General features: G+C 42.2%; 1 protein-coding gene across 14 annotated transcripts; it reads left to right on the top strand.

Moving 5' to 3' along the window:
* Window positions 1–9: 9 nt before the first annotated feature.
* Window positions 10–18,328, top strand: LOC132327157 (dynein axonemal intermediate chain 7-like). Of its 14 annotated transcripts, none has more exons than XM_059846014.1 (16): window positions 10–404; window positions 866–880; window positions 2,814–2,850; window positions 3,795–3,886; window positions 4,814–4,915; window positions 7,151–7,288; window positions 8,026–8,172; window positions 9,185–9,288; window positions 10,382–10,661; window positions 12,433–12,538; window positions 14,850–15,007; window positions 15,705–15,849; window positions 16,096–16,310; window positions 16,890–17,057; window positions 17,231–17,344; window positions 17,890–18,328. In XM_059846014.1, the coding sequence occupies exons 1-16, from the start codon at window positions 402–404 to the stop codon at window positions 18,163–18,165; spliced, it is 2,100 nt and encodes a 699-aa protein (XP_059701997.1). In that variant the 5' UTR covers window positions 10–401; the 3' UTR covers window positions 18,166–18,328. The 14 variants fall into 14 exon arrangements, with proteins under 14 accessions (XP_059701997.1, XP_059701995.1, XP_059702001.1 ...); XM_059846012.1 differs by having other exon boundaries at window positions 866–1,043; XM_059846018.1 differs by lacking the exon at window positions 2,814–2,850 and having other exon boundaries at window positions 11–404.
* Window positions 18,329–18,737: the final 409 nt, after the last annotated feature.

Raw genomic sequence — 18,737 nt, 5'->3', positions numbered from 1 at the left:
CGGGCGGGGCCTCGGGGGGCCGCGGGAGCCTGAGGGAGGCGGGCGCTGCCACGGCCACCGGCGTCCTGAGGGACACGGGCACCGCCACCCGCGGCGGGATCACATCCTGAGGGACACGGGCACCGGCGTCCTGAGGGACACGGGCACCGCCACCCGCGGCGGGATCACATCCTGAGGGCCACGGCCACCGGCGTCCTGAGGGACACGGGCACCGCCACCCGCGGCGGGATCACATCCTGAGGGACACGGGCACCGGCGTCCTGAGGGACACGGGCACCGCCACCCGCGGCGGGATCACATCCTGAGGGCCACGGGCACCGGCGTCCTGAGGGACACGGGCACCGCCACCCGCGGCGGGATCACATCCTGAGGGACACGGCCACCGCCACCCGCGGCAGGACATGGTGGGGCGGGGAAGGGGCCTGGGGTACGGGTTACATGGTGGGATGGGGAAGGATGAGGTTGTGGAGTAAAGCGGGGTGTTCCTTGTTAGCTGCCGAAGTGCCAGGAGGTGGGAGAAAGGCTTTGAGGCTGAAACAGCACCCGATGGACGCGTTATCTGTTGTGTGAGCCCCGGTATGAGTCCGTGCGCCGTGGGTTACTGCTGTGGGTGCTCCTTGTGGAACCAGCCGGGAGGTGGCTCACACTTTGTTGCTAGAATGGCTCAGTAGTAAAAACTTCATTCCATGAGTCATGTATTAGTGGCTAATTTTCTGCAGTATTGAAATTCTTGTCATTATAGTTTTCAATAGATGATCACATCCAATTTTAACAGAATAATACTATTTTTCTAATTATTCCTTTCTAGCTGATACATTGTTTTCTCATGTTCCCTTTCCTTTTTTTTTCCCTTCTGATCTTTTAGGCCCCGAAAAAAAAGGTAGGTAGGCGGAAACATACTGTAGTTCACTGTTGGGTTTGGGGTTTTTTATCCGATTTTTTGGTTTTTTTCCTGAGGCAGCTGGCCAGGGTTAATGAATCTGAAGGAGGAAGAGGCGTCTCCAGGACACCGAGCTTTTGTGCCTTCAGCAGGGAAGCCAAATGTTCGTGCAGCGCTGCTGGAGGGAGCATGGCCAGCGCAGCCACCGCTTGTGTGGCTTGGCAACGGGTGTCCAGGCAGAGAGGCGTGTCCTGGCTCTGTCCCAGCCATGAGGTGGCAGCAGGACCAGGGCAGTGAATGTCCCCTGGGCTCTGGTGGGGCCACACTTCGAGTGCTGTGTCCAGTTCTTGGCCCCTCACTGCAAGATGGACATTGAGGGGCTGGAGCGTGTCCAGAGAAGGGAAAGGAGCTGGGCAGGGGTTTGGAGCACCAGGTACAGCTTGGGCGGGGGGTGGGGGTGAGCCTGGAGAAAAGGAGGCTCTAGAGGGACCTTCTGGCTCTGCACAACTCCCTGACAGGAGGGGACAGCCGGGGGAAATCGGGCTCTGCTCCCAGGGAATAAGGGGCAGGATGTGAGGAACGGCCTCAAGCTGTGCCAGGGGAGGGACAGGTTGGATATCAGCAGGAATTTCATCACAAAAGGTTTGTCAAGATTGGAAGGGGCTGCCGAGGGAAGTTTGGAGTCGCCATCCCTGGACATGGCACTCAGTGCTCTGGGCTGGGGGACAAGGTGGGGATTGGGCACAGCTTGGACTTGATGATCTTGGAGGTCTTTTCCAACCTGAATGCTTCTGGATTCTGTTACTTGAGCCATAGGTGAAACACAGAATAAGGGGGGGTGAAGTAACACAGGCAGAAGTCCATGGGAAATTGAGTTGCAGAAATTGGTTCTGTGGGTTATTCTCACTTCAGTGATAATGAATTTATCTACCCCTCCCCATCTCACTCTTCTCAGTGCTCTGTTAAGTCATAGGAATGTGAAAAGAAGTTGACTAAAACTTGATTTCAAGTAATTGAAACAAGCAGGTTTTCCATTTTCAGTTTGTTTATTTATTTGTCTATTTATTTATTTATCAAAGTGAAAAGAACAAATTCTTCCCTGAAATCCTAATGGGTAGAAGTGTGAGTTTTACTGACTCTGTTTTGGGATAATTTTGCAAATGAATGCTTTGGTACCAAATGCGATAAGATGCACTCAGACTCTGGTGACACTTAATTGTCACCATTGTGTTTGTCCCAGCTTCATGACAATCTCTGTACTCAAAGTTGCATTTAAATATATATATTGCCATGCCAAGTAGTGTGAAGTGAACAAGTAGTTATTTATATCTGAATGTGGGATAGTTGAAATCAAAGTGTGAAATAAGTGTGTGTGAAGAAGGAACAGTGGTCAGATAATTTCTGAGAACCTCAAATTTGAAATATAGTTACTCAAGGATTATGCTGGAGGTGAGCAGTGAACTGTCTGGAGTGAGATTTTATAATAGAAAAGAGACCTCTTTGCTGTTTTGTCTTGTGAACTAGATGCTTCTAAATGCCAGGCTTGTCCCAAAACACATTTTCCAGTATTTCTTACAATGTTTGAAGTTGTAGCATCTACTTTCTTAGCAGATCTGCCAGCTATTCAATTTCTACATTAAACCAAAAGATTTTAATACTCTTGTGTTGTGGCTGTGTTTGGGAATGTCTAGCATAGAAAAATGCATTAATTTTAAGACCTTATCATAAAAAAGAGAAGAAAAAAATTTAGTCCAGAATGTGCATTACTATTCTGGGGCCTTCATTGGCTGTCTAGGGAGTCTAAAATCTTAATTGAGGCATCACATTGGAAGGGCAAAGTTATAGAGTTATAGAACTGCCAAACTGTATTAAAATAATACTGACATTTGTTTTCCTCTCCCTTATTGCAAACATGAAATTCAATGGCAAAAAGGGAAAGTCAAAGAAAGGAAAGGAAGCAAGGCTGAAAGGTACTGTGCACTTCATTTTGAGGGATTGTGATGGACAAATTGTTAATTTTAAATAAATGGGCAGAAGGTAATGCCCTGAACTAGATCTGAATTGCTGTCTCTGTTTCACAAATGGAAATGCTCTTCCCTCTTTCCTGGTGTGGGCCAAACTCCCTGTTCCTTGATGCTGCACCTCACTTCCCTATCAGAGCAGTACTCTCTTCTCTAGTTATTCCTACTGCAATTAGGAAGTTGGGAAAGAATTAACTTGCCGTTAATCCGTCCTGGTGGGGGCTTGGGCAGGCTGTGACTGCCAGTCAGTGATTGCTAATCACTGGTAAGCTTTTGTGGTGGGAGTGGAAGCTCAGGTGGGCACAGGCAGATTTGGGAGCTGCTGCTGCTCTTGCCTCAGTGCAGCACACGCTTGACACAATTTACTTGGAGGTGATGACATCAAGTCACTGGGAACATCTGGATGGCACACAGGCTGTGCCATCTTGGGCTGAAGGCTTAGAGGTTGAATCAGTTTAAGTTTTCATATCCTCTCTAATTTTCTAGTCCCTATGGCAGCAAAGAGAAGCAAGAACTGTGGAGTAGCAGATCCTGAAGTGGATTTCAATGAACAAACAGCTGTAAAATAGACATTGTAGAAAAGAAGAAAAGGAATTTGAGATTAAAGCACTGAGTTTCACTCAAGACTTTGGATTGAGAACCTGTGTCCATTGAAGCTGTAGATGGAGAGAGCACTCGCAGACTGATGGGGCAGTGCCAGAGACAGTGTGTTTTAGTAGTATTCAAATTAATTTCGATCAGTCTTCATATGGGAGATTTCTGTGCATTGAAAGATAAACAATTATGTTGCTCGTTTTATAGTGGTTTTATCATCGCAGCTGGTTACCAAATAATTTCTTAGATTTTATTTAGGAAAGCATAGTTATGCCCTTGATCTCTTTTCCAATCCTCAGCTGAAGCCCTATTACGAGCTCAACAAGAAGAAGAAGAAAGACTTGAACGGGAGAGACTGTATCAAGAGCGCTTGGAAAAGCTTGAGGCTAAGGTTAGTCTTTTACTCAATGAAAAAATCTAATCCTATTTCTAAACTTGAGACAAGGCCTATAAAACACGAGTGATTTATAGGAATTCATTTCCTTATGCACTTATTGTTGGGAACAATATGGAGGAAATTTTCCGGTTTTGATAAATTTAAATACATTGCCTTTTGTCATATGTGTTTCTTAAGTTTGGTTAAATGCCTTTTTTTTATTTCCCATTTCCACTGTGCTTTCAATTGAATGTATTTTTCATATTCCCCATGAGGATATTTGGTACAAATTCCTTAATTGGTTCCCTGTTCAGGCAGATACAGTGATTTGTATTTGTGTATATATATGTGTGTGTATTAGACTATGTATATTTATTTTCTGACCGGTCTGGCATTCAGAACAAAAAGTGATTGGTAATAGATAAATATTTTTGTGTTTAAAAAGAAAAAAAAAAGAGATTTACAACAAACTAATTTTTTTTTAGTCACTCTTGTCTACTCTTCTTGTACTTCACAGAATACTTTTTTTCTTCCTAGGGAGAAAATGACCTTAAAATAATAGAAACTAAAAGGGAAAAAATAGAACAATCTTGCATGTCTTTTCTAAATTATGCTTACATTTTTTAGCAGCTCCCATTAGAGCCCATTAGAGCTGGCTCCAGGGTGCTGATATGGAAGCTGTTGAAGTGAGAGGTTGCAATCATATGTCACATTATGTTTATCATGTGGCTCAGCAGCTACTGTAATGACAATAACATATTGCAAACTACTGCAGTGTTCTCAATTGGATGTTTCATAAAAAAAGCAAGTTTTCAGCGTTTGGATTTGTTTAAATAATAACTCATTCAAATATCCCCAATTTGTTTCTTCTATGTAAAATAATTGTAAGAAATAAGCCAACTATTTAACTGCTCTGTTTGATAGTTGCATTTTTTTTAACAGTATCAAGGAGAAAGGGAATCTGAACTAGCAGAACTTCATTCACTGGAACAGAAGTTTCTTTCTGCACAGCACTGGAAAATGGATTACAGAGAACAAGCCAAGGTAAGCTTTCTTGCCAAAATCTGCCCAGAGGTTTGGCAAGGAAGAGACTTCAGGAGCTTCCGGTTCTAGAATGTAGGTGTGTGCTATGACAGCATTTTGAATTCCTTCTCAAAGCAGTGACAGGCCATGCTCACTCTCTTATCTTCTTTACTTTAAAGCACACAAAAAAGAAATGTGGGCAAAGAGGAGCCTGTTTGGTGATCAAAGTATCAATGCCCCACACCTTACCCCGACAGTCATAAGGAAATGTAATTTCAGATATTCTGCTACCTATTCTTCCTCTTTTATTTCTTTAATTCATTCTGCTTTTAACCATTTCACCAAAAAAGTTATGCCAGGGCTTTAAAAAAAGTTCTGTAGAGCATTTGTTTCAGTGGCTCCTGGATATCACAGGTCATCATTCAGAGAGAGAGGTTTGCCCGATTTTTGAAGTATGTGGCACAAACCCAGGTCAGGGCTGGAAACGTCTGAAAATGCAGCTAAAAGTTGATGTCTGCAGTTTAGGGTGACATCCATGGTGGTTGTGTCATCACCCAATGGCATTATGTACCTGTCAAGTTCAATTTGAAGTGGTAAAGTGTGGAAATACAGTAGATTTCACTCTTGAGAATCCTGCAGACACATCACTCAGTCTGATAAGGACATTTGGTCAGGTAAGGAACCAAAGGTTTAATATCCTACAGTCCTGTGGACACAAGGATTTTGTATTTGTCTTGTGTATTGCTTAATCCCGTTAAAGTCTGCAGAACAACTCCGTGATCATGTTGAATAAATCATGTTAGAGAGGACTTCAGAAATTCCTGCAGTTCAACCTCCTGCACCAAGCAGGACAAAGTCTGAAGTTAAATCAAGGTGCTCAGTTGGGTTTTGAAATATTTAAAAGTTGGAGATACCACAGCATCTTTGACAGCTTTACCACTCTCACTATAACCATTTTTCTCTGAAGGCAATTGGCATTTCCCTCTTACAGCTTGTGATCATTGCCAGCTGTTGTTTGTGGATGTTTTTGACAAACTATAACTATTGATTTTAAAATAAGACTGATAAAACACTAATAGATTATGGGAAATTTTAGTCTGTTGTTAAGATTATTTATTATCAAATAAATATATAATACCAAATAGTGAGTTTCTACATCTATTTCTGAACAATTTCAGTTTAGATGAAGACATGCATTTACAATTTACCATGAAATTTACCCTTTTTCTCAAAAAAAGTGCTGTTACTTCTAAGAATGTGATGATAAAAGTGAAGCTCTCTTTTAAGTGCAAAGATGTAAAAAAAAGAGATGCCTTACTATTGAAAATTGATCAGTCTTCTATATAGGAGTTTCCAGTGCACTCAGTAGTCCCCTGTTGTTGCTTTGTTTGAAGTCAGTGGGAATGCTGGTGGAACTGGTTGGGAATGCAATCCTATAAGTAAGTGCTTTTGCTTTAAAAGATATATTTTCCTTTGCAATGCAGTTTTCAGTAGCATGGGGTTATTCATCTTCACAGCAAACAGGGGGGCAATGTTTTCTTAATGTCCTATTCTATGGATGAAAAAAATTCCATTATGGGTGATAAATTGATCCCATGAGCCAGTGTTAGGCTTATGTTTGGCATTAAGTGGGTTTAGTCTGCCACTGATTTTTTCTTTCCATCTCTTATAGGGATGACCAAGAATTGATTTGAAAATAAAATTATTTTTAAAAAGCCCTAATCTAGGATTTCACACTCCTACCAGAGGTTTCTGCGACAGGAGAATTGATGCTGGTAAGGGAGAGGAAATCTCCCTCAGAGGCAGAGAAAGGAGGAGTAGGTGTGTTACAGTAGAGGCTCTTAATCAACTTTATTTGCCAGTGTAGGAATTTTCAGTTTTCTTGGCAGAATCTGATCTGAGGCCCACCTGCCTCTTCCACCTGCACCTTCCTCATTTCTGTTCTCAGTCATTTTATTCTTCCAGCCCCTCCCTTGTGGCAGGTACTCAGTTCATTGCATTTGCGGAACAGAGCAGAACCCTCTGATTAAGAGATATAAACAAGTGTGAGGTGGGCAGAAGCATCTTAACTTATTAATATCAAAGTAAACCTTTTTTTCCTGGCATAGGGATAATAAACCAGGTGGTGTTAGAATCCTGTTTAGATGCAGGTGTGAATTTGTCACTATAATATATTTGTCTTTCAGAATCCTCCTTTTTCTTGTAATAGCAATGTGCAGCACACCTGTATCCACTTTTCTCTGAACTCTCCTGCAGTGGGAGCACTACCTCAGCTGTGATGGGACTCCTGACCCCACTGTACCTCAGGAGATCAACACTTTCATGAGCTTGTGGCGTGATGACCAAGATGTGGATGTTCAGCTTGTGATGGAGAAGAAGGAAGTGGTGCTAAATGTAAGTGTTAAAATGGTGTATTTAAATTTAAGCTTAACACATCCTTAACAGCCCTCTCTAATTCTGTTTTCCCATTTTTCATGGCCAAATGAGTGAAGGACCTTCAACACCTAGAAGTTTTTCTTCAATTTTTCCTAAATTAGAGATCTGTTGTTAACCCTGAAGAAGATGTGTATTGACTTTCAATATGCATTTAAGGGATTTGTAGGCTGTGTTTCTTACACTGAGCTCTAGCATTCCAACACCCATATTCCCTTCCATTTTAAGCCAGAGCATACAAGCTCATGTCAGATATAAATGCTTTGGTGGACAACAATCATTTTGTAAAATTGAGCCAGTAAAATGTCATGTAAGAGCAAAAGTTCCCAGATTTGATTTTTACCAACAGAAGTCACCAGCCATTGATAGCTTGTGAAGCAATTTTAAGCAATCTGTGCCTGCTCTGTAAATTTAGGATTTTATTTTCATTTATGCTGACTTTATGGTGTTTTTCAGAAAGTTAAATGGGGTCTTCTGGAAACTGGGGCGTGAATTTGCACGTGGAATACAGGTTTCATTGGGTTGGTTTGATTCTGAGTTAGATTTCTTATCTGTCTATAAAAAAAAAAGGTTATTTTTATGACCAAAATCTGTTTAGGTGCAAAGGAAGTAGGTTTGCCTCATTTTTTATGACAGAGCACACAATATGTTAAGAATAGTGTCAAAACAGATACTTCTCCCATGTAAATGTTTTCTAGTTGATTGAGAAGTTGGAGTTTCTTCTTCTGGAGGCAGCACCAGAAGAGATCACAGACACACAACGAGACCAGTACCAGGAAGTTATTCTTCAACTGCAGGATCTGCTTCACCAGAAGTACAATGATGCTACCCAGAACCTGCTCAAAGTGAGTGAGATTTACTGCTTCAAAGCTGTGATTTGTGCACATAAGTTAACACCAAGTGTCATTTAATGGTGGTTGGCTCTGCTTGGTCCTAAACTGTCACAGAGATGAGTCTGAGTTTCCAAGTCATATTTATAGCACTCACCAGACTTGGTAATTATTCAAAACTCCTGAAAATCTGAACTTTACAGTGGAAAATCTCATCATTAAGTCAGCCAAGAATAAACTACTGGGAAATTTTGTGAGACTTGGGGATGATGAAAACAAGAGGTGTTGTATAAAATTTTTTGACTGTACCAAAAAATTGTTGATGTGAAAAGCAACTCATAAGGTTGCCTTGTACACATTTTTTTAATACAAGTTCGTGTAATTAAAATATTTTTGAAACTAAGATCATGGGAAAGGTGAAGAGTACTCAAACAAGAAAATGAAATTGTGCTGGAGAGTCAGTTTTCTGAGCTGCATGTGTAGGTAGTGACCTTGCTATTTCAAGAATATTAATCACATATATGAAGTATGTTTAGCAAAGGAGTATTAGTGAAATAGTTAAGTAGTTGTATGTGCACAGTCAAAACCCCCTGCAAATTAAGAAATGTTGAATTCTTGTTTACTGAATTTAGGATTAAGCTCCCAATAGAATCAGTGTTTCACAAGTTTGATGTTGCCCAAATGATAAAGTAATCTGTACAGTGTATCTGGGGTAGGAGTCCATTATTGCTCAGTAAATCCTTTTTTTGTTTGTTTTTTATAATTTATCCTGAGAATTAGGGAAATAATGGAAGAACCCATATTTGGCAGTACTTGGCTCACAGAATTTATGAAGTCAGAGAAAAAAAAGCAATGTAGTTCAAATTTTAAGCAACAGATTTTAGTTTATAACTGTTGTGCTTTAATATATAAATACAACACAACTGGGCTTGATCTGGTGTCTTTTCATTCTTACATGTATTTTTTTATTCAAGTAAATGTAAGTAAATCAAAGTGAAATAAATTTAATTGGCTTTTTTCCTTGTAGATAGCTAGTATGTATGAAGATTCTGAAACTGGGAATATGCACACAGTCCTAAAGGATAAAAACGTTACTTTCTGTATTTGGGCCAATCTGAAGAAGAAAGTAAGGTACAGCACACTGAAGTTATTAATTTGAAATGAGGCCTGGCTTTGTTGAGTAAACACTAAGAATCAATTTCTCGTAATCTTTTTTTTTTGTTGTTGAATAGCATCCGTTCTGCAGACTCTCAGTGCTGGCTGCTGCTAAGGAGTGGTTTAGAGATATATAAATTTCTTTCTTAAAATGCAGCAGCAGAACGCTGTCACTGCCAGAACAAATTTGGAAGAGAAACAGTAAAGCTCATGCAGAGAATTGAAATTCTTCTAGAAGCAGTGTTTCTTGCTGATGCATTTATTATTTTCTAAATTGTTCCAGTTGCTTGCAAAGCAGTGAATGATACTTTGTTCTCAATTAGAGAAAATACTTTAGAGCCTGGGATGCACTATCATTTCTGAATCTAAGTTTTGTGGTTTTAATAGATTACCATATAAATGGTACATTTTCAAAATGAGATTTTTGAGCAGACTTCCTACTCCCACTCCATAAATGTAAGGAATAAGTTATTAAAAGGACTTTAGCTTGACTAAGGACCTGTTGCTGTGAGTTTTGTTAAGATAAGTAGAAGGGTGGGTGCTGAGCAGTGTCAGACTGACCTGCAAGAAAAACCCATATGGGTTAAGTGTTAAAGTCTTTTGGCCAGCAGAAAGATTCACTTAAAATATTCAACCAACAATTAAAAGCTAGGTGTTGCTTTACTGGAAAATTTTTAGAAGTTGTGGCTGGTTTGTCTTATTCAAAAGTGAGTATTATTTGAATTATTTTGAAAGGTGCTGAGAGTGATGTAACACAGACAGCTGTGCAGGGATTTTCCCAATAAATTAGTCAGTTTTACCAGGAATGTAGTTTGTAGAAGAGCTGCCATCTGATCCTGCCTCATTGTCATCCTGTCAAGACTTACTTTTGAAACTTCTGATCCCCTTGATGCAGCTGTGGCTTTGCTGGAGGGTCTCACAGACATCCAGCACAAGCGCTGTGCCATCCCACAGCTTTTCTCAGACACTGCAACAAATGCCAGAAGAGATTTGACCATTTGTGAGGAAGCACCAAATGAAGTGCTGCCAATCTCATCAGGCCCTGTTGCTGTGTCCCTGCCCTTGCCAGGTTCAAGGACCACGTGTTCCAGGATGCAGGGCACGGCTTTGAGCTGCCCTTATCCCTGGCTCTGAGCAGCGTGGCCGTTCGTGTGCTGCACACCAACTACGACCACCTGTCTCCCCTGTGGGTGCAGTGCCAAGGGCTGCCAAGGCCGGGGGCCTCAGACAGCATGGAGTTAGCTGAGCATCCAGAAGACACTGGGCAAGAACCAGGAGAAGAGGCGGAGAAAGGCAGGGAAGAGCCCAGCGTGCCTGCTGCAGAAGAAATGGGTTCTAAGGGAAGAAAGGTGGGTAAAAACCTCCTCAAAGGATACCCTACACTGCTCTTGTAAACTTCAGGCTTAGTCACAGTGTCCTGTGCAGGACAGCCAAATCCTTTAATGTTTCATAGGAAAAGACAGCTTGTGTCAACAGTGTCAGATCTTCTCAAGGGAATGGAAAGATGGAAAGTAGAAAGGGAAGTTTGGACAGGGTGTGCAGTTGGCTTTTGGTGGTCTAAAATAGGATCAAGCATGAAGTGCCATTGCGAGATATTTCTATAAATCTCTAGCATATATAAAGATGAATGGATTCTGCTGCTGGAAAAATGACAGCCCCACAAAATCCCTGCAGGAGTCCAATTTCAGGGAAATTTGCAGCGTGCAGACTGAGATTCAGAGTTCAGCAGGTGTTGGCTGTGCAGGTGCCTGGCTGCTCCATATCTGTGTGCTGACCCTTTGCTGTTAGAGCCTTTTCAAATACAATTTCTGGCTGCCCGTCCTCTTCCTCAGCTCTCTTCCATGGAATATGTTGGCTTTAGGTGTGATGGAGGTTGCTTGGTTTTGTGTTGTCCATACTGCATTTGGGGTTTTCACTCTGTGTATCACCTGTGACTTTCAGATAAATATCCTGTGTTCTCTACCTAAAATTATGCAGAAACAACTGACAAAACATCAAGTTTTAGGCCTTCTTACTATGTTTGGAGCAATTTCATAGGATAATTCGAGTAGAAAGGGACCCACAAGGATCCTTGAGTCCAACTCTTAAGTGAGTAAATTCTGGGATCCATACTGGGATCAAATGGGGATTGAACCTCTGTTCATGATCATAGCTTTTCTCCTTTTCTGTCCCCAACAACTTTGGGGACAGAATGAATCAATGCTTGAAATCCTGCTTCTCTTGGTTCCTTTTTTAATTTTTTTTATGACAAATCTTATCTTTTGGTACTTTTCACCTACATTTCTCAGACTTTCTTTAAGCTGCTTCATTTTATTCCCTCTCTTTTTCTTTCTCAGGTTGTGGCGCTCTTTCTCTCAATCCATTTTGTGAATTTTCCTCTTCCCTCTGAAGGCTCCACTTCTCTCAGCTTCTGTCCTCTCACCTCCTGTCCTGTTTGAGGAGATGTGTGTTCTTCCCACATGCTGGCAGGCACAGCCAGGGCACAGAAGGTGCTGTGCCTCCAAAGGAGTTTGCTGTGGCATGGATGAATCCCTGTCTGCATTGGATATTTGTCTGGAAATCCAGGGGATGTTTCTCAGCATCCTCCTGTCTGGCTGTACCTTGAGCTCCCCCACATTGCTCTGTGTAAATACAGTGAAATACAGTGTGAAAGGGAATAAATATCCTGGGCCAGGCACAGGCCAAAGCTGCAGATGGGGACCTGGCTCAGTTTCAGTGTTGGTTTGGATTCAGCCTCGACTTGCATTTTACTTTGTGCCATTCTGCTGACTGTGAAATCAGCAAAAAGCACAAGTTTTGAGTGCACACTCTGCTGAAAAAGTGTTGGGTGCTTGTTTGGCACTCAGGGAGCTCAAGATGGAATTTGCTGTGGAAATAAAGTAACTTTGTCTCTATCTCTAAATCCAGTTCCAAATCAGAGAGTACCTTTAATAAAAATATTTTTGATTGCTGGGTAGAAATTATTTCTCTTAAAACCTTGACCCTGTAGGAAGATTGGTACAAATGCTTGTGTATCCCTTCTCCTTGGTTTGTGTATCACCTCCTTGAAGGAGGTGATACCTTCTTCTTCATTGTATTTGTCTCTGACTAATGGAAAAATGTCTCTTGCTTTTTGTCTAGGAGAGTTCTGCCTCGCTGAAAGGGACCAGCAATAACACAGATGAGAAAAAAGAGACAGAGGAGGAAACTGAGAAGAATTCAGACATCTTGGATGCACCATCACAAGGTATGTGGTTATTTTTAATGTGCAGCACTACAAAAGTACTTAGGCTAAGTATTTTATGTGTTAAAAATTGTTCCCTGTGAGTGTAGGAAGGCCCTGGCACAGATTGCCCAGAGAAGCTGTGGCTGCTCCATCCCTGGAAGTGTCCAGGGCCAGGATGGATGGGGCTTGGAGCAGCCTGGGATAGTGGGAGGTGCCCAGGGGGCTGGAACTGGACTTTAAGGTCCTTTCCAACCCAGGCCATTCTATGATCCATGGAAACGCTGCAATATCTCCATGTGAATGGAGCAAAGCTTATAAATATAGGGATGTGTTGATATGATTTGGGTTTTGTTGGCATTTCTATTAATGATTGTTGAATCATGTGGAGAGATAACAGGACAGATAGGAAAATGGAGTTTGTCCCCACACTTATTTTTATTTCTTTATTATTTATGCTTATGTACATGTTTATCATGTTTCTATAGATATGTGTATTACTATACATATGTTTATGGGTGAGACACACAGTCTTTATGAATCTGCCAGGCTCTGGGGAGATTTACTTCCTCAGAAAATGATGATTCCAATGCATATCATGGTAGGCATTGGTGTAGTGTAGGGTGGTGCTGAGTATTATCTAAATGGGTGCTTAAAGTGAGAGGGCCTAATTCTAGGAAATAAAACTGTTTGTGTGTCCCACATGAGTTACAAATTACTTTGTGTGTTGTCCTTTGCTTTAATAAGAGTGAATTTTCTTGTGGTACTGACTTAAATAAAAGAACTGCAAACATCTATTAGCATAATTTATCTCCACTTTACACCTTTTTTCTTCTGGTAAAAAAACAAACCCCACCCCACAACACTTTGGAGTGAGCACAGTCCAGAGAACCAGTTGTCAGACAAAACCCTAAAAGCAAGGTTTTCAAAAGACTATTAAGGATTTGGGCCTCATGTGGAGGAAGTTGTATTTTATTTCTGTCAGGCTTTGAAAACCCCTACCACAGTTTTAGACGAAGTGAATGTGCACAGATGTGCACAGTTATACCTAAATGTTTTCCAGCCTTTTCGTATGTTTTAATAAGGAAAGAAGGAAAAAACTGCTTTTTCTGGCACGCTCATGGTTTGCAAACTCTTTCAATCACTTTTGAGAAGAGCAATGAGAGGATGCTCAGTTACCTTAAGTTCAAAACAAGGAGCCAGGTAAGTGAGGGTTAAAAACCAGAAATGCAACAGAGAAGAGTGACAGTTTCTCTGGATTTACCCTTATTTTGCCTCTGTTAAGGAGATAAATTACCTTGGGACAATAAATAGTTTCTTTAGAAGATACTTATATATCTTTGTAATATTATTTTAAAAAACAAGTTAAAGTGTAGGCTACCACTATAAAATGCACTAAAATGTTTTTTGCTACTTGGTAAGTTTGTTGTTCAGAATAACTGTAAAAGCACATTATGGTGGTGTGTGATACAGTAGAGTAAAACCTCTGCAGAATGTAACTAAATCTGACATTAAATTAACACCATTTTCACTTTTTTTTTTTAAGCTTGAAGACAATTTACAGAGAGTGTTCTCATTTTTTGATATGGTCTTACTCTCTCTCAGAGAAAATTTCCTAAAAATTACAGTAGCTGTTTCTACAGTATTGAACACTTTTTTCTTGATTCCTGTCAACTGTAACTCCTCCTGTACCATCCCTTGTGATGTTTTATGTGGGCTGGTTTGGCTTTTTTAAAGAAAATATTTTATGGCCATTTTTCCGCAGTGTTTCTGCCTTTAACTAACATTTTCCAACTAATTAAACCTTAGGTTCATACATTTGTGATATATACATAATTATGCATAGGAAAAAAAAGAAATTATCTTTGTTATCTGAAAATTGTGTTTCATGTTAAATCCTCTTGCTCTTCTTAATTACCATGTCTTTCACCTTCAGCACATGACTTTTTAGTGCCTTATTTTTATATGTCTCTTTATTTGCCTCATTTCTTTTCCTATCAATACAATCTTACTAAACCTGCCCAGTATCTACTGCATTATTGTCCTTGTGAAATTCTTCTGTGGGTAGTGATGGACTCATTTTGTCAGTAAAACCTTATTCCCACAGAAAGCATTGGGAACTGGCTACAAATCCAAAAGCTCAGCCCCAGTCCAGAAGTGCTTTTCCTTGCCCAGCCCTGCCTGTTCCCGGTTCAGTGAGTGCTGAGGAGCCCCAGCAGGTGGGGCTGAAACGCTGCGGAGTGAAGCACTTCCAGCACAGGGAGAACCTCGGCACAGGGCAATGTCGGGGAGTTTGGGCACCCACTGAACTCCTGCTGTCTGCTGAACTTTCCAGAAGAGGAGGCCCTGCTGCAGGAGGAGCCAGGAGGCAGAGAAGAGGCACCACAAGTTGTGGATTTGGAGCAGCTGGTGCCCGTGGGGGGTGTGTACCACATCTCTGCCTTGCAGCTGCCACCCCAGGCCCAGGATGTCGGGAACTGGACCATGGTGGAGGTGAGGGAGGACAGGGATCAGTCCTGGTGCCCCTGAGGAGCTGCTCCTGAGCTTTGTCACTGCTGTCACATGCACTGCACACGAATTCCTGGCAGCAAACTAACCAGGCAAGGTTTGCAAATCATTTTTTCACGTGTGAAAGGTGGAGGCACAGTGGTACCAAAAACCACTGCTGGTTCAGCTCCAGGCTCTTCAGGCTGGCTGAGGGTTGTGGGCACTGGGTTCTGGTTTCCTCTAGCACTGACCGACCCCACAGATGGCACTGTGAGGCTGGAAACCTTTAATAAGCAAAACTCCCAAAAAGCCAAACCCAGAGGGCAGGACTGTGGGCAGGGGAAGAGGCCCAGGATGTTCATTCCCAGCCCCTGTGACCTCTCCTTCCCTCTGGCACTGTGGGGACAGTGGAATTACAGCTGCTTTTGCCTCCCCTGCTCCTGCTGTCTGGGGCTGGGGATCCATGAGGAATGGCTGTGGCCCTGCTGTGCCCTGCCCTGAGGGTGCCTTCAGCAGCACAGGAAGGGCCCAAGGCCTCGTGGTAGCTGCTCTTCCACTGCCTCCAAAGCTGGACTTGGAAATGTGCAGTATTGGCAAACCATTTTAAATGGGTGTTAAAAAGCAGTGGTTAGATGAACTCAAAGAAAAAAACCCTGCATTTTCTGATAAACCCTTTATCTGTCCTTTTCCTCTCTTGCCAAAGCTGCTGGATGTTGGATTAGAGGTGTATCCATATTCCCCAGGACAGGCTGAAGATGGCACACGGGAAGCAGTGCAGATAACCCTGGGGCTCCCTGATAATGTGATTTATTTTAAAGTGCCTGTGGTAGGCCGATGGGATCCTGCAGGTATGAACTTAAGACATAAATTTATTTCAAATTTGAATAGTGGAATTTATACCTGAGTTGGACTGTTGTAACAATCCAGCTGTAAAGATAAGGGCGAGTGTGGAGCCCAGAAATAGTCTGGGGACTTGAATGTTAATTGATTTGGGGATTTTACATTTTCTTTTTATTACTACTTCTTTGGTTTGTTTTACTTCAGCATCACTGCCAGAAGCCTTCCATGTACATCTTTCCATCCTCTTTGTCCAGGCCAGTGGTGGAGAACTGATGGCATCAGCAAGATAACCTATGAAGCAGAAGAAAAGAGCATCACCTTTAGTATGGGTGACTTTCATACAGTAGCCCTTCTTCAGGATGCTCACCTGAACCTGCCCTATCAGGCCTGGGAATTGCACCCTACTGGTGTGGATGAAGGACTCTTCACAATTACTGCAGTCTTTGCAACCATTCAGATACGAATTAAGGTACTGTCAATAATTTTTTAATCAAACATTTGCAGATAAAAACCCCCATAATTATTAGTGTCCCTGATTAAGAATTTGGGATACTTCTACGCGAGCAGTTTGGATCTCTCTTCCTTTCCAAGCACTGCACTGGCTATTTAATTTCAGTTATTTACTATGAGAGAGCATCTGTGCACTTGCTCTGGACAGTTTCAGTTAGTGTTTTGCTGCTGATTTTGCCTTGCTGCATTCAAGCCTGTTCCACCTGTTAGAGAGCTGAAAAGTGTTTCTCTCTCCTCCCAGCTCTAACAAGAGAAATACAGGGAGTTCCAGCAGCCTACTACTAATGCTCCTTGTTATCAAAGTTCAAGCTACTCATGATTACCCATCTGTTCATTGGTGTATAAATCAGTACACCAGTGTCATTTCTGATTCCTACACTAGGCTGGCTTTCTTCAGCATCTATAAATGAAAGGTCACAGCCCAGAGTAGCAGATGATGTGGGTAATGCCCAGCATAGCAAAAATATCAATATTTGAAGCCTAAACCAGAAAGGAGCTTCCATGACCAGTAAATTGCTTTCACTGGTTTGTACAACAGGATAATCAGTGTATGTTGTCTTCAGTAGTGGTGGAAGAGGAGGAGGTGCTTTCCCACATCACAGGAAAATGGATGAGTCCTTTTGCCCTCAGAGCAGCTTTGAAAAGAGCTGGAGTGAACATTTTCCCAGCAGAGTACTCTCCCAAGTATGTCCCTGTGCCCAGGAAGGTGAGTGCCAGAGAGGTTCCTGGTGGTTTTTCCCTGTTTTTCACTCAGGTCACCCTTTCCTGCACTGGGAGCTGCTGTGCTGCCAGCTGAGGCAGGGACTGAGTAAAGCAGGCTCTGGCACTGCTGTGACACAGGGAACAGAGATTTGTCTGATTTGTACTTGTGCACTGCAGGCTGCCCTGGCAGAAGTGAAGGCCTATGAACAGATGGCTCTGCTTGCAGCTGCTTTTGCTTTTGCTCACAGCAAGTGGAATGGAGAAGCAGGGCCAGAGCAAGTTGTGTTCAAGGTTTGTGGAGTCCCAGACTTCCAGGGCAGACCAGCACTGACTCCTTCCCCAGTCAGAAACAATTAACTCACCCGTGGTGGCTTCAGCCCCCACCTCAGTTCAGTGTCATAGACTGGGGGACACGAGTCCCAGCAACAGGGACACTAAGGAAAAGTCACCAAGGGAGGCTTTAGCCAGAGCTGGGGTGACAGAGCTTCATGCTCTTCAGAGGCCCCTTGAAAATCAGCTATCTGCTGTGCCAGCTTTTTAGAAAACAGCTGGGACTTTCTTCCTGCCTGTAGGGTTTTCTTTTGCTCCCTGCTGCAGTGGAGGGAATGAGCAACCTCTCTGCTGGTTTGTCTCCACCTGTGAGCTAATACATGGTTAAAACTTCTCCCAGCCAGACAAACACTCCCACGTGTGGCTGAAGAAAGGTAGCACACCCCACTGTGAAAGCTGCAGTGGCTTTCCCACTCTCAGGTTAAGTGCATGTGACACACAAATATTGGAATTTGTACTCTGACAATAGCACAGGCTTCACCTCAGTGCATTTCTTCCTGCAATAGGTGAGTGAACATCTCACTGCAGGTTCTGCCAAAGGCAACCACTGGTATCTTCTGATGTTCAATGGTGAGAAAGTGCAACACCTCAAGCTCACTGAAACCAGTGAAGCTTTTTCAGAAAAGCTGGAAGATGAGTCTCAATTTCACTCCACACTCTACCATATGGTCAAGGATTCTGCCAGCAACGAAGCCATGGATAAAGTGGAAAGAGCTGGCTTCCTGTTCATTGATTCTGTGTATCAGCTGCTCCTTGCTACCCGAGTCTTAGCATACTCTTAGATACTGCATGCTTTCCTTCAAAACTTTATTATCAAAAGCTTTCAATAAAGTTACATTTCAAGTCTTAAATCCTTTTCTATTCAAAACATTGAAACAGGTTCTAAAATGCAAACATTTTATCTCTGTTCAAGCAAAATAAATTCTTTATTCACTTGTGGCTAGACCACTTAGACGTGTTTTGTAGAACAAAATGGAATGGTGGAAAGAGGGAATTAAGGGAAGAAGAACTGCAACAAAGCACAACTGGTGACCAATGCCAAGTCTCCCTTACAAGCTTGTCACAAAAGCATTTTTATATATATATATATATATATAGTATTTATACTGGTTTGCAACAATGCATAAAACCAGGACACACTGCAGTGTAGCTGATGTCACAAATTGTTACAAATGAGGAACCATGAGAGGAGACAGAACTACACCTCTAAACCCTTCCCTGCCCTAACTGAAGTATCTGCATCCATCCTCAGATGTCTGAATATGCAGCTCAGACCCTGGAGGAGCATCTCTTCTGCAAGTTTGGATGCTGTTTCTGTATCACAACCCCAAAAAGTTGATCTTAATCACTGATT

The sequence above is a fragment of the Haemorhous mexicanus genome, chromosome 5 (assembly GCF_027477595.1).
Source record: "Haemorhous mexicanus isolate bHaeMex1 chromosome 5, bHaeMex1.pri, whole genome shotgun sequence".
Classification (NCBI taxonomy): Eukaryota; Metazoa; Chordata; class Aves; order Passeriformes; family Fringillidae; genus Haemorhous; species Haemorhous mexicanus.
Note: the sequence above shows the minus strand (reverse complement) of the source record. Positions and strands in the feature narration are given on the sequence as shown.